This window comes from Zeus faber (assembly GCF_960531495.2).
Source record: "Zeus faber genome assembly, chromosome: 10".
In the NCBI taxonomy this organism is placed as follows: Eukaryota; Metazoa; Chordata; class Actinopteri; order Zeiformes; family Zeidae; genus Zeus; species Zeus faber.
This window is the reverse complement of record NC_137199.1, coordinates 24,980,878-25,001,738: the sequence shown is the minus strand read 5'-3', so window position 1 is coordinate 25,001,738 and position 20,861 is coordinate 24,980,878. Positions and strand designations below refer to the sequence as shown.

At 46.4% G+C, this 20,861-nt stretch overlaps 1 protein-coding gene across 1 annotated transcript in view; it reads left to right on the top strand.

Moving 5' to 3' along the window:
- The window catches only part of drp2 (dystrophin related protein 2), a gene marked incomplete at its 3' end in the record, with an annotated part of 68,351 nt that overhangs the window by 27,812 nt on the left and 19,678 nt on the right, over nt 1–20,861 (top strand). The window contains exons 8-13 of the mRNA XM_080007930.1: nt 1,145–1,205; nt 5,896–5,957; nt 6,608–6,682; nt 10,347–10,548; nt 13,341–13,426; nt 16,085–16,242. Of these exons, the coding sequence (XP_079864056.1) occupies nt 1,145–1,205; nt 5,896–5,957; nt 6,608–6,682; nt 10,347–10,548; nt 13,341–13,426; nt 16,085–16,242 (644 nt within the window). The remainder of the gene's footprint in view (nt 1–1,144; nt 1,206–5,895; nt 5,958–6,607; nt 6,683–10,346; nt 10,549–13,340; nt 13,427–16,084; nt 16,243–20,861) is intronic.

Here is a 20,861-nt window from a genome sequence, read left to right as displayed (position 1 = left end):
TTTTTCATTTGGGGATCTTAAATGTTAACTGTAGGATGGATGGAAAGAGGAGGGTTTTAGTTTTTGGGTCATCACCGTAAGCTTTGTTCAACCTCGAAGAGACGGTGGCTGAGAGGAGGCTGGTGGCCTGCCTCCATCTGCCTGATGGGACATTGACCCACAAGCTGGCGGTGGGTTTCTACACTGCCCTCTACAGGGCAGAGGACTGCGAGGAAAAGCCCAATGTACTTCGGGGGGCTGCCTCAGCTGGGAGAGGAGGAGTGGGTCACCCCGGGACTCCCCCATCACCCCGGAGGACACCACTACAGTGGGGCAGTTGGCACCGGACAAGGCGCACGGTGTGTAGGGGCGTGGTGCTGAGCTCCTCGGGTGGTCCAAGGGCTCAGTCCGGGGGTGGACCTCCTGGAAGGCCTGCCGGGATGTGTTGGTCTGGTGTCGTCGGGCCTCCCTGTCCCTTCTGCCCAAGGAAGGAGAACTGGAGCTAGAACTGGAGCTCTGCACCGACTACAAGCTGTTCCTCTGCAAGAGCAGGAAGCACCAGATCCCAGGGCTCCCTGGACCCGGCTTTCATGTGAATGGATGTTTTGCTGCTGCGTTTTTCATTGATCTATTGATTTAATTTATTTATTTTTAAATTCAGGTACGTTGGGTACGGTGGCACAGTGCATTCAGTTTGGTTTGATTCCCGCCTGGGGTGCGGTTGGCACCGTGCTCCGGCGGGTTATCTTCCGATGAGGGTCCTTTCTGTGTGGAGTTTGCATGTTCTCCCCATGCTCACATGGGGTTTCCTCCTCCAAAGACTCCCACCAAAGACATGCAGAACATTCTAATTGGTCCCTGGTTCGCTGTACGCTGCCCACTGCTCCTCGCTAACCCGCAGAGGAAGGACAAGCCAGGATGGGTCAAAAGCAGAGATCTAATTTCACCGGCCACCATTTGAAGCGTGTGTGTGTGTGTTGGTCGCTGTCAGTGCATGTGTGTTATCTAAAGGAAAAAATATGAATACAAACAAAGTACAAGTTCTTATTCAAAATGTGCCTTGCTTATGCCACTGAAGATATATTTGTTGTTGTTCTGTAAACATAAAAACACTGTTCAATAAAATGCCTTTTTAAATTTTCTCTCTCTCTCTCTGGCTCGTCAGGTTCAGTCCAGGTTCCATGGGAGCGAGCCATCTCTCCAAACAAAGTGCCCTATTACATCAAGTGAGTTGATTTACACAAAGTGTTGTGTTTGTGTAAATTTTTACTTGTTTGTGTAGATGTGGTTGTTTGGGACATTTATCTATTTTACTTTCACCATTTTTTGGCCGGCTGTACACCGCGTTCCAAATTATTATGCAAATTATATTTTTCTCTGATTTTCCTAAATAGTCGATGCAAATGACAGTCAGTAGAATTTTCAAGTCATCAACCGTTAGGGTATAATTCAAATGTTGTTGAACAAACCTCCCAATGATAACAGTATTTCTTTTCAAAAATAAAAAGCTCAAAATGCACTGTTCCAAATTATTATGCATAACATAATAAGTTTCAAAACATTTTTTAAGGTTGTAAACAACTGGAAATGGTCATTTGTTGAATTTGCAGCTTTAGGAGGTCATATTTACTGAAATCAAAAGCTATTTCAATCAAAAACATCTTAACAGGCCAAGTTACATGTCAACATAGGAGCCTTGTTTAATATCACCTTCACAATTCTTGCATCCATTGAACTTGAGTTTTTGGAGAGTTTCTGGTTGAATTTCTTTGCAGGTTGTCAGAACAGCCTCCCAGAGCTGCTGTTTTGATGTAAACTGCCTCCCACCCTCATAGATCTTTTGCTTGAGGATGCTCCAAAGGTTCTCAATAGGGTTGAGGTCAGGGGAGGATGGGGGCCACACCATGAGTTTCTCTCCTTTTATGCCCATAGCAGCCAATGACACAGAGGTATTCTTTGCAGCATGAGATGGTGCATTGTCATGCATGAAGATGATTTTATTACGGAAGGCATGGTTCCTCTTTTTGTACCATGGAAGTGGTACAAAAAGTGGTCAGTCAGAAACTCTATATACTTTGCCGAGGTCATTTTCACACCTTCAGGGACCCTAAAGGGGCCTCCCAGCTCTCTCACCATGATTCCAGCCCAAAACATGACTCCGCCACCTCCTTGCTGGCGGTGCAGCCTTGTTGGGACAGGGTGGCCATCCACCAACCATCCACTACTCCATCCATCTGCACCATCCAGGGTTGCACGGCACACATCAGTAAACAAGACTGTTTGAAAATGAGCCTTCATGTATTTCTGGGCCCACTGCAACCGTTTCTGCTTGTGAGCATTGGTAAGGGGTGGTCCAATAGTAGGTTTATGCACAACTGCAAGCCTCTGGAGGATCCTGAGGTTGTCATCCTTGAGGTTTGCAGGACTCCAGAGGCACCAGCAGCTTCAAATACCTGTTTGCTGCTTTGTAATGGCATTTTAGCAGCTGCTCTCTTCATCCCATGAACTTGTCTGGCAGAAACCTTCCTCATTATGTCTGTATCTGCACAAACCTGTCCGTGCTCTGAATCAGCCTCAAGTCTCTTCACAGTACGATGATCACGCTTACGTTTTTGTGAAATATCTAATATTTTCATACCTTGACCAAGGCATTGCACTATTTGATGCTTTTCGGCAGCAGAGAGAGCCCTTTCTTTCCCATATTGCCTGAAACCTGTGGCCTGCTTAATAATGTGGAACGTCCGTCTTAAGTAGTTTTCCTTTTATTGGGCTCACCTGGTAAACTAATTATCACAGGTGTCTGAGATTGATTTCAGTGATCCAAAGAGCCCTGAGACACAATACCATCCATGAGTCTAATTGAAAAACAAAAAATTAAATGTTTAGGACACTTAAATCCAATTTGTATAATCATTTGGAACGCGGTGTACTTGTTTTTCGTTATTTATTTACTGTGTACCACTGCATCTCATACCACCAAGAAATGAACTTATATATATTATTATATTTAGTATTGGGTTTTATTATAATTTTTTTGTATAGATTTGATATAGCTATATAGCATAGTATTATATATATATTATTATATAATTCATACTTACATATTATTAATCATATACATAATTAATTTGGATAACATTGGTGTATCTATTACAGTATGTTGGTGGGAGAAGCTTTTTGTCCATCCATTTGTGTTGGTAAATTCAATCGGTTTCCAAAAGATATACGATGCTTTTACATGATGTATATGTGATATATATAGATATATATATATATATCTATATATATAATGATTTTTCTAATTGCAAGCAATAAAACCTGGCACGCCTTCACTAGCACTCTCTGCCTCTTAATTCTTTATAAGCATAACCAGGCTACTTAGAGTGGGAGTAATAACTCCATTGGATACTAATCAATACACCCTCCTCCTAATGATGACTTATTTAATATCGCAGAACCGATATTATATTATCTGTTATATTATATTCTCTGTTCTGATTTTTTATTTTTTTTTATCGTTTTAATGAAGCATTCATTAAAGCAGGGGTGCCCACACTTTTTCGGCCTGCGAGCTACTTTTAAAATGACCAGGTCAAAATGATCTACCTGCATAAAAAAATACGAAGTATATTTATTTATATATATACTGAGTATATATATACTACTGGGATCAGCCAAAAGAAGAAAAGGAAGAAGATACTGAATATACTATATATACAATATATGTTGCCGTACCTTGCATCACTGCATGAACCCTTACAGCACAATACAATTAAATTAATTCATGGTCACTACCTTAGTCTGATGACTTGCACTGAATGGAGTCGGCCAGGGTTGCATAGTCTGGGACAGTAGCTGCTGTTAGCCAGCCTCAAGCAGGCTTCCAAATGATCATCAGTCATGGTGGAAGGGTATCTGGATTTAATAATCTTCATGTGGGAAAAGGCTGACTCACATAAATAAGTAGAGCCGAATAATACAGTCAAGGAGGGAGGGAGCACAAGGAAATGTGCTCCCTCCTTTTCCTCCGTGAGTAAGATCCAAAACTGTCCATGAGCCCTGGACTTGAGCTGAATGTCAGCCTGTAGTGTCAACATCTCATCCTCCACTGCAGACCAGTTCAGGTGGAACAGTGTTGCCATTTTTGATGCGAGTGAATCAACCTCAACATCTTCCCTAAATGGGCAGCACATGAACGTAGCGATTGGCTCAGGTAAAGCAAGGTCAGACAGTTTTCAATCTGCTCTGTGTGGCGCCCACTGTCAAGTTGCATACACGCCTTCCCCAGCTCTGATGCGAGGTTTTGAAAGTTCCCCAAATCATGGCGCAGCAGCTTGAGGACAGAAGTTGAATTTTTCGTTTGAAGGCATGAACGGAACTGATCATGTTGACCACGGCTTTGACCATGTTGGTCAGATCAGTTAAAATTGCCAAGTCGAGCAGCCACTGATCGTCGTTAAGTTGCTTGTATTCTGCATTTTTACTGACAAGGAGAAACTCCTTTATCTCCGGACAGAGCTCTGGAAATCTCTGCAGGAATTTCCCCCTACTAAGCCCTCTCACGTCACTGTGTAGCAAGAGGTCAGAGTGGTTGCAGTCAGCCTCCTCCAGAAGTGCACGAACAGCTGTCTTTGAAGAGATCTCGCTCGAATAGAACAGGCAATTTTCGTTGCCACATGTTTAGCATTTTTGCACATAATGCTTGTTGGTGTATTGTGCAGTGGTGGTTAAGGAAGTCGGATAAAGCATCGTCCTCCCTGTACTTGGTAATTAATCCATTCAAGCGGCCCACCATTGCGGGCGCACCATCCGTGGTGATTGATTGATTGATTTTTAAAGTCCCGAAACAACGAGTCGGGTGCTCAAACAAAGGCCCCTTTTACCATCTCTCCGTCTTGGAAGGACTTCTTAGGCTTAATGGTGGCGTGACTCACTCGAAATGATGCTTCGGTGGCTGCCTTTGCTTTTGGATTCAGCTGCGTGAAAAAGGACTGCCGTCCGATTAACTGCGATTTCAGTTCAGTCACCTTTCTCTTTCTCAGTGTCACGCCCGGACTTTCCAGTGATTTTTAAATAATATTTCAACGTTATTATTATAATTATTATTACTGTCGCGGGATCCGAAGGTAGCAGAACGGGTAGCGGTCTGTGGTGGTTTTTAAAACGCACAAGGAACTTGCACTGACACAATGGGCTAGAGTCAAACATATCAAATGAACTGTCATAATTTCTACATTGTAAATTCAGAGAGCTACAATTTATTTCGTAAAAATGGAAATATATACGTATTTTATTCATGTACTAAATGAACTGTGTGGGTAGAGTACGTTTTATTATACTAAAGATTTACTCATTCTACTTAAATGTTTTATAGTCACTGCACATAAAGGGCTGTCGTGTCATTTGCACAATATCTTTTGTGCATCGGACGTTGAGACGGCACAGAGAGCGGCCGCAATCGATGCTCAATTCATGGCCGCCGTCCGTTCTTTGTGAATTCTCCCCTCGTTGCGAACCCCGTTACGTTGCTGGCGGCGAGTCTCCGGCAGAGCAGCGCTGTCAGTTAGACGCCTGAGCATCGCTCCCTTATTGCGTTGGCGGCGCGTCTGCTCCTCACCCGCCGGAGTTCTCTCGTACCAGCGTCGCAGCCTCCCCTTCCCCTCCCATCTCCCCCCTCCATTCTGTCTCTGCTTACCGTCCTCTGATCCCCCACCGCGCTAGTCAGGTCCGCGCCAGGTCCTGTTTCTCCCGGCCACTACTGCGTTCGTTTTGCGCTCCATTTTACCTTGAGTTCCAGGCCTCCGAATTTCCTTTTCTGCCTCGCTTTTTCAAGAAACCCCACCCGCACCGCCCCTCCCCGCAGCCTTGATCTCACCGCTCTCTCTTTCTCTCCCTCGCTCCCTCTCCCCCTCGTAGCCATCAAGCCCAGACGACATGCTGGGACCATCCAAAGATGACAGAGTTGTATCAGGCGCTGGGTGAGTGAGGGGCGGGGAGGGGCGGGGGCGGGGGTGGGGGTGGGGGTGGTGCAAAGGCATCAATGTAAACCTCGCCCGCTCACAGCAGCGGCAGCATGAGCACCGGCAGCATGAGTGCTTTTCTAGGCGCCCGAGGGCGGAACCCCGTAAAAGCCCTGCGTCTCGGACGCGACGGGGCTGCCGTCTCCAACACACACACTCGGTGCCTTTGCCGGCGCAGTCGTTGCACCCCCTCCGCCCACCACCACCACCACCACATCGCTGTGTATAATTTGAGATTAAACAACACCATGTGTCTTTGGGTTAATCTTGTTTTGACATCGGAAGCCGGCAAAGAGGGATAACCGCCGCCGCCGCCTCGCCCCGCCAACACTCGCGGGGCCGCACCTGCGACGCTCCGGCGTGTGCGGCCGCATCCAGCGATTACATCTTCCAGATCGTGGCGCCGCTAATGACTTCTGTGAGGGAGTAATAACCGGGAGGGGGGGAGAGAGGGGGCGGAGGGAGAGGGAAAAACCGCGCCGTCCCTCTCCGCCACCGTGAGGGGGGGCGGCGCGGGGATGGGTTTTGTTTGTTCAGGGTTTCCCTCCCCCCCCCCACCCTCTCATTTCCTCTAACCCTCTTTTGTATCTCTCCTCTTCCCCCGTCAGCGGATCTGAACAACATCAAGTTCTCGGCGTACAGGACCGCCATGAAGCTGCGGCGGGTGCAGAGGGCGCTGAGACGTACGTGTTCATCGGCCGCAAACCTTGGATCGATGGTGGAAACATCCGCCGAATAAAACATCATCCCAAAGGGGCAATAAGCATATTTCAACGCCGTGAGAGTTTGTATTGGTTTTGAAACCCGCTAAAGGTTGGATTTGGCATTTTTCAACCCGGACCTCATTAAAACGTTGGTTCCCATAATTTATTGCAAGCGTGCGTAGCGCGAGCTCGCCAGACGCGTTAGCGCTGAGAGACGTGCTGCTCTGCTGGAGCGCGGTCCAGGTTTTTAAGCCTTGGAAAAAAAAAAAAAAAAAAACACGCATTTTATCCGCTTTTGTTTTTTTTCCAGCTTTCAATGGACTCTTTTCGCTCTTCCGCATGTTTCGGCTACAGCCACGCTAAGTTAAGGGACTAGAAACAGGAAGCTGCGCCGCTTCCTGCCGGCAACCTGCCGTAGACAACTTTTTGATGTACTGTTGAAATTGCAAAAAAAAAAAAGTTCTCAACAAAATGTCATATGACTGTTATTCAGAACATGTTCAAAAAAATGCACCAAGCCGTGTGTGACTAACCTGAAATTTCCCTACATAACTATGGTTACTATGGTATGTTCCTTCTCAACATATCAGAGATTAACGTCTGAGCTTCACAAGAAGTGTTAAGGAAAAGCCTCCATTCTGTTCTAATTACTTAGTTTGTTTGGTAGTTGGCGTGCGGCGTAATGTATTGGGAGATCCTCCTCACTCGGATAAAGACTTTGATGTGTCGCAGTGTGCAACCACTCAGCCGCTGTTTTCTTCCCATTTCCGTTTATTCCTGGATCATTGTCATGCCGGATAATTGGAGCCGTTAATTGGTCAATTTGCCTCGCCAAAGGGAAGACAATCAGACTCACGGATGAGGCGTAAAAACCTGTTTTCCTTCGGGGCCATATACTTTTAGTTATGTATTTATTATTCAGGGTTCATCGATTTTTCCACGCCCCCCCGATTGCTTTTTTTTCCTCCCCTGCCCCCTATTCACGATTCACGATTCCATTCCCCGAATCCCACATTGTCTCCTCTACCGTCCTCATTTTAAAACCATGCCTCGTGGTTGATCCAGCACGGCCGACGGAAGCATTTATCTTTGTAGATTTGATCCGTAAAAAAAAACAAAAAACTCAAATGCAACTTTGGGAAGCCCCAAAAAAATCTCCATTCCGAATTTACCTTTGAAATGTTGAGATGTACGGTTCAGGGGAGCGCTGCTTGACAGTAATTGGCCGTCAGTCTTGGTTTGACTAGAGATATTTTTAAATGTGGCTGACGTGCCAAACCCTGGAAAAAGTAACGGCACGATAAGTCCTTCACCGTCATGTCATCCTATCGACTTTTCATACAAATGCGCCGCCGGGAAGAAAAAAAAAAAAAAGAAAAAGAAAGCGCTCTTGGTTAAGTAGCACAATAACCCTCTATCCCGTCCCTTCCTCTCTCTCTCTCTTTCTCTCTCTCTCCCTCCCTCTCCCCTCTCCTCCTCCCACCGCCCTGCGTTCCCTCTCCTTGCTGACCCTAAATCAGTGTTGTGGCCTCGGCCTCACTGCGGGCGGTCAATCTCATCCTCTTTCACGCTTGTCTCCTTTAACTTCCGACCCCTTCTCCTTCTCCCCCTCTGCCTTGTCTCGTGACATAAAGCCTCCCCCGTCTCCCTCCCCTGCTCCCCATCTCTCCCTCTCTCCCTCCCCTCCCTCTCTCTCTTTCCGTTCCTATCTTATTTCTGGTCCCTCAGAGCACGTTGTGCTTTTACAGATTAAGTAAAAGTCCTCCCGCTCATGATTCCCCTCCGTATCTCTCTTCATCTTCCACCCTCTTCTCTCACCCTCTTCTGGTCCACCAGGCCTACGAGAATTAATTGCCCGGCTGCAATAATTACCAGAGATTTCCAAAATTTTCTCCCCTGCACCTTGTGTGTGATGAGGTGGCGCGGTGTGAGAGTGAGAGTCCGCCCGAAATTCCCTTTTTTTCTGTGTGATTTCTAACACATGCTGGAGAGCGCTCCAGCGATCTCCTCTCTCCACCACCATTATCCTGCAATTATATCGATACAATTATACCTCGCAGCAAAGGACACCCTTTTAGCTCCGGTCCCGGGGATGGGCCACAAATTAGTTTAGAGGAGCACAATCAAATTTGTGTCGATGCTCTTGAAACATCTGGCATGACCTAAGTGGGTAAAAGGTGAATGAGCACTACTGTTGCGTGTGTGTGTGTGTGGGTGTGTGTGTGTGTGTGTGTGTGTGTGTGTGTGTCTCACAGCTGAATACGCAGTTGTATGAGACCTTTCATCCATGTGCATTTACAAATTACATGTATGTGCGTGTGTTGTAACAGTCAAAAAGCTATATTAGCGAGGGCTGAGCACAAAAGGGACGTCACTGACATCTTCAGAATTTTACAGGAGCGTAAAAACAAAATTTGATAAATTGTAATTATTTCAACAACAGCAGCATTTATGAAGCACTTGTACTTGTATATAGGTTAGGCTCAAGGGATTTTCTGTTTTAAGAGATAATTGCGTAAAAAACAAGTACCAAGCTCAGTGCACTTCTCTGACGCCCTTTAAGTTTTCAAACTTTATTTGAAAAAATAAAAGTATGGAGACTGTGTCCTTTTACCACTTGATAGAGCTCATCAAGAGCTTTCAAATGATATACAACAATCAGCCACAACATCAAAACCAACACTAATAACCACTAGTACTGTGTAGCTCCACCTCGTGCCGCCAAAACAGCTCTGACTCATCGAGGCATGGACTCCACCAGACCTCTGAAGGTGTCCTGTGGTATCTGGCACCAAGACGTTAGCAGCAGATCCTTTAAGTCCTGGAAGATGTGAGGTGGGGCCTGTTGTTCCAGTACATCCCACAGACTCTCCATCGGATCGGACCCTAACCCCGGCCATGCGCATGATGTCGAAGAAAACATGATTGATCAGACCGGGCCACCGTCTTCCATTGCTCCATGCTCCATGGTCCACCATGGCCACTCTGATCGGTCTGCAGCTATGCAGCCCCATACGCAGCAAGCTGTGATGCACTGTGTGCTCTGACACCTTTGTGTCATAGCAGCATGAACTTTTTCAGCAATTTGTTCTCCAGTAGCTCTTATGTGGGATCAGACCAGATGGGGTGGACTTCATTCCTCACGTGCATCAATGAGCCCATGGGCGTTCATGACCCTTTCGCCTGTTCACCGGTTGTCCTTTCTTGGACCACTTTTGGTGAGAGAAACTGCATACAGGGAACACCCCCCAAGACCTGCAGCTTTGGAGTTGCTCTGACCCAGTCGTTTAGCCATTCCTTTTGTTCCTTGTCAAAGTCGCTCAGATCCTTATGCTTGTCCATTTTTCCTACTTCCAACACATCAACTTCAAGAACTGACTGTTCACTCGTTGCCTAATATATCCCACCCCTTGACAGGTGCCATTGGAACAAGATGATCAATGTTTTTCACTACACCTGTCAATGGTTTAAATGGTTTAAAGATGGTGAAACTTGTCAGTAATTATTCTCTTGTGTTATGCATGAAGAACTAGATTTTTTCGTCTTTATTTCTGTTTTATGAGAAGCAAACGTGTAATTGTGTGTGTGTGTGCGTGTGTGTGTGTGTGTGTGTGTGTGTGTGTGTGTGTGCTCTCTCTCCCAGTGGACCTGGTGACGCTGGGCAGCCTGGGAGAGGTTTTCCGGGAGCAGGAGCTACAGCAGGGGGAGCACGTGATGGACGTGGTGGAGGTGATCCATGCCCTGACGGCGCTCTACGAGAGGCTGGAGGAAGAGCGGTCCTTCCTCATCAACATCCCGCTCTGTGTGGACATGTGTCTCAACTGGCTCCTCAACGTCTACGACAGGTGCGAAATAGAGCAGCAAAAGGGGTTTGGAATGACCGTTGTAACTGTGGAAAACCTTCTCAGTTACAGCGTGTGTTCTTTTTTGTACATAGCTTTCATGCAAAGCAGATACAACTAGTGCAGTTGTCAGTAGTAGTCTGTAGACTGGGGCTCTCATCCTTTTTTGGCACATTACCCCATGTTTAATTCCTCGTTTAGAGAATATGACAAATGGTCTTTTTGCAGCCAACACCACTCATTTTATGCGTTACAATTCACATTTAAGCCTCGGCCTACGGCTTTTTGAATATGGAAAACCTGAGATGACTGGATTAGTGAATGTCAACATATTAGGAAGCCGTCACTTTATGTGCCAATCTCCAAGATTTTCATTTAAATAAATGTCTGTTCTGTCACTATCGCCGAATGAGGTAACACAAATGTGATTGAGCCTATGGGCCACTGATGAAAGCTCTCGTATTTGCAGTATTCTGAGTCTTATGAACTGGGTGTCTGTGGCGACTTTCCCGCCATGCATTCACAAACCACATTCACACGCATTCACTCCGCCACACGCCTGCAATCACCTTTTTTTCGCCATAGGCGCTGCCAAAAACAATGAAAGGGAACTCCTCGAAATTGCCACTTGAAAATGTGCTTAATTATGTTTAATCGAGTTCAGCTCTCATGACTTTCATACTCTCAGGAGTTTTTTGATTCGTAAACACTTCAAATCGACTGATGTTTTACAACTAGGAGCATTAATATTGCATAGACTTTCTTAGGCACATAAAGTAGAGCATTAGACACTTAATGGGCTTTAAAAGTAGATTCAAATGAGCTTTGAAAAAGCCAGCTTGGACAAAGTAATTTATTAACAAAGGTAGGGCCAGAGGAAACGCTCTCGGATTAGGGAACGGTAGAAGGGGTTGAAGAATCTTATGAAGGTGGGTCCTGAAGAGTTGAGTCACTTTCATGGGAAATATTGCTATCGACATAGAGTCACACACACTCATGCACATGCACCCTCAGGCTCACACCCACGCCGGCACAAACACACAACCACTATTTATAACGTTCCCTCCTTTAAAAACAACCACTACAAAGCCATTTGAAGGAGATCAAGTACAGCCTGGTGTCTGTGTTGTGCTGGAGTGATTGGTTTAATGCCTTGTTGCACAGGGATCTATAAAGGACCGCGGCACGACCACAGCTCCAATCACACGGGCCGGGCACAAGTCCAATTATTCCCGCTGGGACATGGGGACGGTTATCCTGTCGCATGGCTGTCCAGCTCACATTCACTCACTTTTCTGTTTCCTCTTGATTGACGATCTCCCACTCCCACGGCCTCCACTGAGAGCACAGTGGAGGCTGCAACACCAGAGTGCAGCAAACCTGTTTGGTGGCTCTTAAATATGTGTTGTTATCAATAGAAAACCACATAAAATTTCATTCAACTTACTTTTTTTGTTATTCTTTTGCTGAACGTGTGAAGTGTGTCACTGTTGAGTGAATGGTTTGTAGCTATTACTGTGTGACTTAATGTATGTGTGTGGACGTGAATGACCTTGTATATTTCCGTATGTGTGTGCCTTTTGCACTTTTGTCCTCTGCTTCTGGAGAGTCCTGTCACCGTGGGAACGGCACCGCTGTACATATTTAACCTGGCGCGAGGCACACAGCGGAAAGTGTGTGTGAGAAGCACTCGACAACCGGTGCTTTACGTCCGTTCCCCAGGCCTCAGGAGCCCCGTCCCAACCTCCCATCAAATACCGGTGAAAGAGCACTAATGGTCTCCATTTAATGACTCTAATGGCCTCCAAAGATAGATAGCTATACAGATAGAGAGATGGATAGATGAATAGAAATAAGTGAAGTCAAGTTTATTTATATAGCCCTTAATCACAAGGGCTCAAAGGGCTTCACAAACCCATATTTCACATAGAATGCATAAGTAATATTTATCCGGCCGTGCTGCCTCTTCCTGTCGAATCAGAACCGTCCACACTGTGTCTTTTCCACCTATTTGGAGCATATGCTGTTTTAAGTGACTGCACTGCATCCAGCCCCAGAGTCTGAACTCGCTCTGTGATTGAATATTTTACTGTGTGTGTGTGTGTGTGTGCGTGCGTGCGTGCGTTCGTGCGACTCCCCGATGAGCTTAATATCCTTCATTGCTCACTCAGCGACTGGGATGTTGATTCTGTAACTCTGTGGGTTTCCAACCCAAAGTCTAATTGTGTTAAACAATGCGGTCGCGGAGCTTCTTGCATGAGCTGTGCGCTTCCATTGTCCCCGATGCCCCCAGCCCCCCCACCCCATGCCTGCAGAGGGGACAAAACAAAACACAACAACAAGAACGTGACCCATTTAGGCGAGTCAGGACACACAGCAGCGTTCGACTCACTGGTCTTGTCATTGGTTGCAGATTAAACTATTTATTCAGCCATGGGAAAGAAAAGCACCAGTGGGACACACACATCCTTGTGGAAAGCTCACACAGTGTGTATATGTTATTTTGATCTAATGGACTCATTGCTCTTCTGCTCATAGACCCATGGACGTATCACTTCACCATTTCCCTGAAGTCACTTCCGTAACTTTGGGTTTTCTCTTAATACAATTTCATGCCGTGGGGCTGAACTGTGCCATGCCGCATTGACCCGCATCGTTCCTGTCCACATTGTCCTCACGGCTCAACCGCTCTGTGGCGACTGTTGGTGACACAATACCGTTTTTATTTTGTTGTACTCCTACTCAGCTGTCAATACCCAACTTTGTGACTTTCCTTGTTCTTTTCCCCCTGCAAGTTCTCGCAACGGCAAGGTGCGAGTGCTCAGCTTCAAGATGGGGTTGGTGAGCCTGTGCAAGGCCGACGTCCAGGAGAAGTACAAATGTGAGTGGGAGGCCCGTCCGTGTTTCTAATGCTTCTCTTCAACTGCAGAACAATGGGCCAGAACAAGACTGTCATTATTGCCAGCATCATATAAAGATATCCACTTAGCTTAATGGAGGAAATTACTATGCTGCCATAATGGAGGAAGCTTTTTCTCCAGTTTCACAAAATACACTTTGTTCCTTACAAGCAGGAAGACTAACCACAGGCTCTAACCAGAGAGAATTCCCCTCTCCCATCCTCTGTTTTTCATTCTCTAATTCCTCTTTTATCCTTCCCGCCATCTTGAAATGGATATTAAGCTCCTGTACCTCCTGCTTACTTAAAAATTAAAAAATATTAAAATCTGTGATACTTTTAAATTCAGTCAGTGCTATATTCCAAGAAAAGAAAGCCCTTTGACGCTATATCTGTGGCAGTTTCTCCTACCACACGCCACCTGGGTGGCGTTTTCTGGACCCTACGGCAGAGACACACATTGTGCTGTAGGTTGTGTGGTGTGTCCACAGCATTGTGTGGACACACCAGTTTGGTTTTGTAGAGAGTGGGCCAGTTGGAATTAGCCAGGAGCAGATAGCATGTGTCATGACAGGGCTCCTATCCTGAGTGTGTCTGGGGGTGGGGGTTTTACCTGCTCCTCGTTAGACCAACCAACGAGCAACAGGTATGCAGCCACTCCGATCCCACTCACCTAGATCCAGGTGAGGTGTGGCTGCTCAAACCAGACCATCCCCACACCACAATATCCCTGTTTTACAAAGCCAGCCTGTAAATATGTGTGAGGAGGAGTGAGAGAATTAGAACTGATCACAGTTGGACCCAGTTTAGCTGGCCACCAGTTGTCAGACCACGCTGTCAATCCTGCGCCAGGCTTCCACGCTCCTTGGCAGGCTGTCCTCGCCAGCTCATGATAAGCTGAACGCCGACACATTCTGTGATAATTCATCGGTTGGAAAGAGGGATGAGCCTTATTTCCTGAGATCAGGAAGGAGGCTACGCCAGTTTGGCTCTGTGATTAATCGGATACTATTTGTAAATAAACCTGACCTGCAGGAACCCGGTTATCTGTGTATCGATCTGCACTGGAAACCCCTCCAGTCCGCTTAAACAGACCATAAACAACTCCAGCTTTTGCCAGAGACCCCCTGAAAGCTAGAGATGAAACCTTATGTAAGGCTCCACATATCTGTTGAGGCGGCTTTACACCGAATCCGACAAGACGACAATGAAGGAAGTCTGAATGCTCTCTTTGGAGAGTGAGCCCACAAAGCGCTCACAACCAATTTTTGTGTCCTAACGAGGATCCAGCTGTGTTGAAATTTGCAAAGATGTTGGTTCTGACATTGCGACGGGAAGCCACTATTGAGTATGGCAAGCTTGTATTATTGGAAGCGTTACTGGAAACTTAATTATAAATATACATTTAAAAAGTTTAAATTATAAATAATTTACGTTACCGTTGGGTCTCACCATATTCACAATAAATCAATAATAATAATAATAATAATAATCAATAAATCTGTTTTTCTTTTAATTCATTGAGTGTATTTTTTATTTTGTTGACGTTTTCAACTCTTTCTCATTCATTGAAAACTGTAAATGTCCAACCAACCTCAGCTGTACTGGAGAACACACTGGGAAACTGAGCGCTCACATTTTCTCAGACATGGAATGATGCGAAATCTAGCACCACCACGGCTGCCGGAATGGGTGGGGGTAGGCGGGTTCGAACGGTTAAATCCGTTGTCGGATTCATATAAAAGCATCTTGCGTCCTCATAACCTACCTGGACCCCCAGTGTAACGCTGCTGTCACTTAGCCTTTTCTCCTCTGTGGAAACATTCCAAACCCTCTCAGTGCTCTTTCACCCGGTGATTGAGAGAGTGCATGGAGGAGTCTGTTTAGCATGCGGGTGTTTACGCCGGCTGCTTCACCTGTTAGGGCTGTGTGGCTCCTTCGCATGACTGTCGGCACTCATCTGCTCCGTGACAGGGAGTGTCTCACACACACACACAATCACACACACACAGGGCCATTCCATCATCTGCAATTAGAGCCGGCCTGGCCTTTTAATACCACCTCGCACACTGCCGACTGCAGATTCACTCCATTCTATAGATTCACCTTTTATAGCGGTGCAGAATATGGTAGGTCTTTTTTTCCAAGCCCTGTTCTTATTGTTTTTTTTAGCCTTCACAGCTCACTGACAGCCCACAGAATGAGTAAATTAACTAATATGTATGTATACACCAGCATTTGCTGTGAAAGACCAAAGCCGGCTTTAAACGGAATCCGACAATGAATCTCGACTCTTAGAACTCCTCTCTCTGGCGGCCGTTTTTTTGTGCGTGCGTGTTTGCGAAAAGAGATTTAGTGATAGTGAATATTTTGACACCCAACGTCAGCATTATTTTATATATGTAACTTATTTACAGAGGTTTAAGCTCAGTTCGATAAAAGCAGTGACATCCGGTCGTACTCTCAGACGCTAAAGAGCCGCAAGAGTTGATGAAAATGAATGTGACTTCCAGAGTTGTTGTCTAGTCAGATTCAGTTGAAATCCTGCTTAAATACCACATGTTTTTAAACGGCAGAAGACTATTTTATAGTATTGTATTGCCTTCAGAAGTGTGGCATTTTTGCTTTCCGTGCTGGCAGACTTGTTCCGTCAGGTGTCCGGGCCGGGGGGATTGACGGACCAGCGCCACCTCAGTCTGCTGCTCCATGAGGCCATCCAGATCCCCCGCCAGCTGGGAGAGGTGGCCGCCTTCGGGGGGAGCAACGTGGAGCCCAGCGTGCAGAGCTGCTTTCGAGTGGTAGGAATAATATGGCGTCCGCTGTACGTGTGAGTGTGTGCGTGTGTGTGTATGTGTGTGATATGTGGACTCGGCTGCACACGTCGACTCGCCCTCATGTGCGATTTGGTATTTGCGCGGGGCTGCTGCTGCCGCTGGCACAGTTAGATGCAAGGCAGCCTCCTTTGAAGGCGGAAAACCTTAGCTGACAGGAAAAGTGAATGTTGACATATTAATGTCTTTCATCTCAGTCCGGGTATATAAAATATGATTATGTCAAACCAGGGAGCTGTCACTTGATCAGAATCAAAATGGGTTTTATTTCGCCAGGTAAATTTGCATTTAGTAGGAATTTCTGTTGGTGAGGTTTGGTGCACTCCAGTACGGACATTCCTGTAGCATTTAAAAATCAAAAGTTTAGCAGTCGGAAAAAAGGAGAATAAACATAAATAAAATAGGAAAGTGTTTGATAGCCAGTGATGCAAAACAGGAAAGTTAGATATACAGCACGTGATGCATTGCTATACTATGCACAGGATAAATTACTGTTATATAATTGGTATATAATTGGCTTTTAAATTTATAGTATATAGGTGGAAAACTATAAATTATAATATCAATTATTACTATGTGATAACTTCCTTATCACCATTTGTGAATTATAACACCAGTGTTATTGTTATTGAGTGAGTGAGAGAGCGTATGAGTGTGTGTGTGATGGAGATAGTAGTTGAGTCCCAGGGATAGAAACGGTACTTGCAGCGTGAGGTTTTGGTCCTGATGGACCGCAATCTCTTGCCAGATGGCTGATTCTCAGAAAGGTGGTGTCCAGGGTGGAAAGAGTCGGCTGCAATCTTCCCCGCCCGCCTCAATGTCCTGGAGGGAAGGAAAGGTGCAGCCTTCTCACCCTTCCCTGCAGAACGATTTGAATTTGAACGAATGATCCGCTGCAGCTTGCCCTTGTCCTTGGCTGGGGCACCATCGACAGACGATGATGGATGAGGTGAGGATGGACTCAATGATGGCGGTGTAAAAGTGCACAATCACTATCAGTGGCAGGTTGAAATTTCTTCTGCTGCCACAGGAAGTACTTCCTCTGCTGGGCCTTCTTGATGAGCTAGCTGATGTTTAGCTCCCACTTGAGTTCCCGAGCAATTGTGGTGCCCAGGAAATAGAAGGACTTCACAGTGTGGACTGTGCACCTGTTGGTGTACAGCGAGAACAGCAGCGGGGAGGGGACATAACCTTGAGGGACGTGGGTGCTGACGGTCCGGGGGTCCGAGACGTGCTTGCCTAGCTTTATGTGCTGACTCCTGTCGGTTAGGAAGTCAGTGATCCATCTGCAGGTGGAATTGGGCACGCTCAGCTTGAGGAGCTTGTCCTTGTTAAGAGCTGGGCTGATAGTGCTGAAGTCCACAAACAGGATCCTGGTGTAGGTGCCAGGAGACTCCAGGTGATGGAAGATAAAGTCGAGAGCCACGTTGACTGCATCATCTACAGAACTGATGGCTCTGTAGGCTAACGGCAGTGGGTCCAGCAGGGGGTGGGTGATGGTCTTGAGGTGACGTAGCACAAGGCGTAGCAAAAGTCTTCACCGCCACAGAAGTCAGAGTGACAGGGCTGTAGTCAATACGACCTGTGACCCGAGGCTTTTTTGGGATGGGGATGACGGTGGAACCTTTGAAGCAGGCTGACACCCCGCAGGCCTCTCGTGAGTTGTTAAAAACGTCGGGAGACAGTTGGTCTGCACAGTGTTAATGTCTCTCTCCTGAATAAAGAGGTGTGAAGGTGATGGGGGAAGGGTGTGTGCTCAGGCTTGATGATTGAGGAGAGTCTGCCCTGAAGCCCTTGGTAAGGGCGGGACAAGTGAAGGTGCAGGTGTGCTGGGGCTGACGGCTGGGGGGTCGGGAGACAGGGTCCGAACAGTCCGTTGGTCTTTCAACTACACAGTGAAAGACGAACCAGGACTGTCGAACGTCATTCAGGGCGTGGGAAGGTTTTTGGTTTTGTGGCTGGTGATCCGCTTCGGCTCTTTCCACGCTGAAGCGGTCGTGGGCTGAGAACTGCTGTTCCAATGTCGCAGAATACCGCCGTTTGGCCTCCCCTCACCGCCTTGCCAAACGTGTATTTTTTTACCACTTTAAACCCATCCACGTCACCACTCTTAAATGCCTCCTCCTTTTTCAAACAAAGCCGTCTGCGTCTGCCTGTTAACCCGGGATTGTTATAGCCTACCCTGGTGCCTGTCGGAGTACAGCTGTCCTCGTGGAAGCCAATATATGACATCACAGCCTAATCCAGACTGTCGGTGGCGGTTCTAAACCTCTCTCGGTTTACCTCTCTCAAGGGCTTTTGTCACAGATCTTCCGCTGCGTCGTCTTGGCTCTTCCTCACAACAGGTTCGGGCGGTTTGGCCTGTTTGCGAGGAGGTGAGGGGTGAGCGAGACGTGGTCGGAGTTTCCCGCCGCAGCGGGGGGAATGGCGTGATAATGCCTCGGGGATGGTGGCGTAAGCACTGATCGAATGTGCTCTTCTCTCTCCTCGGACAGTTTATAAACTGGTTGTCATTTCGGGAGTTTGTGCGCACCATTTCCGCTTGGCTGCCGTTTGTGGCGCCATCTTGTTTATTTTGTTAAAAATGATTTATTATGTCTAATTGAGCGTGTGAAAGAGAATTAAATACCCTCAGAGTTTTTCAATGTATGAAACGCTGGAACTAGACTATTGTCAACCCCTCCAGTTAACATTTGTTCAAACATTTTCCCTATATGCGTAGATTAAATGTAACACCATTGATATTAGAGCTGCTTTTAGGGCACATAGAGGAATGGGCTCATCAACCACCCCAGTAAATTCAAACGGGCATAAAAAGCTCAGAGAATGTCATTTTTCAGAACATTATTGTACTGAAGCCTCGCTGTCATTAAGGTGGGGGACGTGATCACAGTAACCTTTGCACCCCATCTCGTTCCTTTGCTTTTGCTTGATCTTACGGCTTATTTCGGGTTGATACCCGGTTTAGGTCGAAAGCTCGGCGCGCGGTGGCATTCTCCTCAATAGGAGTGATAATTATGGCGCATTTTGGAAGGTGGCCCGTTCAGAACCTCTTAATTACCCTGTTGTCTTGACAGCCCTCAATTAAACACCCTCTATTCTGCCGCACACTTTTAGAATTAGTCGTGGATGATTAAAATCAATCCCTCTCTGTCTTTGCTCCGCGTCAATTATTCTCAGTCGCAGATGAAATGTCTGTGTGCTGCAATGCCGAACCGTGGGGGGCCATTTCCCCACTCATCAACTGAACTACGGAAGGGAATGGAGACGATTTGGATGATGCCTTGTGCTTCCAGTGCTCTGGTGTCAAAGCAGAAGATGGCATTAATTTGATAATTGGCGGGAAAGAAAGAATTGATAACAAGCCTAACAATGCGCATCTTTAGTAATACCACAGTCCTGGTATTTAAATTGTTAGCAGTCAAGCTTTGGTCCGTACTTTGTGACATTGGCAAGCCACAACCGTGGTGTGAAGAAATATATTTGGCAGAAGACTTTAGGAATATAGTCAACCATTGTTGACCTATTCCACCAAGGGAGAGGACCTAAATAAGGAACCACTAGTCTCGGTTTCTGAAATGTTTCCTGTGGTGGAAAAGGAGCTTTCGACAGTATAGAAGTGTAGAACAACAGGATGGAGCCGTTGTCGGTGAATTGCGTCAGGATACTTTAGAACTTTGATCTCTGTATATAGTGAGGTTTTAATTGCCACTGTGTGGGTCTGTCATTTCGTTTTTTAGCACTCCGGCTGCTCAGCGTGGTGTGTAGCGATAGGGCACCTCGCCTGCGTTGAACAATCACCGCCGGCTCCAGGTGCTCAGTATGCAAGTTGATATTTTGGCCTCACACACAGAGACACTGACTACTCAGCCAGAGAAAGCACAGAGGAGCTTCCTTATCCCCAGAGAGGCTGCACTCCTGTGCACTTCACAGACCAAGTGAGCAACACTGCTCCTTTACACACACACACACACACGCACGCATGCACACACACACACACACGGACTCACACTAACCCACATTTATTATGCTGCTTTGCTTGAGTGGTGGAGGAAGCCCAAGGGAAATCAGCCTCTTAATGCATCTCTGATGCGGACTTAATGAGAATTTAGCACATTACGGATTTTCAGTGCTCGGCGAGTCATTCCTTTCTTAGGTTGACTTCCTTTTAGATTTGGAATCCGTAACAGGTTGTTGCCCACACGTGCGCGCGCGCGTGCGCACACACACACACACATACACACACACACACACACACACAAACATACAAAATCAGTCTCTCGGTCATCTCTCTCTCTCTCTGACTTTCTCTCACTTGAATAGTGAGTAATTAGTCAGCAATTGTACAGCACCAATATGAGAACTTTTAACTGCTCAATGTCACCAACAGCATTTGATGAATCGTTCTCTTATTTTAGCCCCCACAGGGCACATAGTTCATGTCCGTCTCTACACACCCTCTTTCCTCATCTTCTTGCAATCAGCGCCTTTCCCTATTCCTTTACGTTTCAGGTGTTATTTAATATCACAAAATGAGCTGACAGCTCAGAAATGGAAGCCTGCCTCCCTTCCTCTCATTGCTGTGC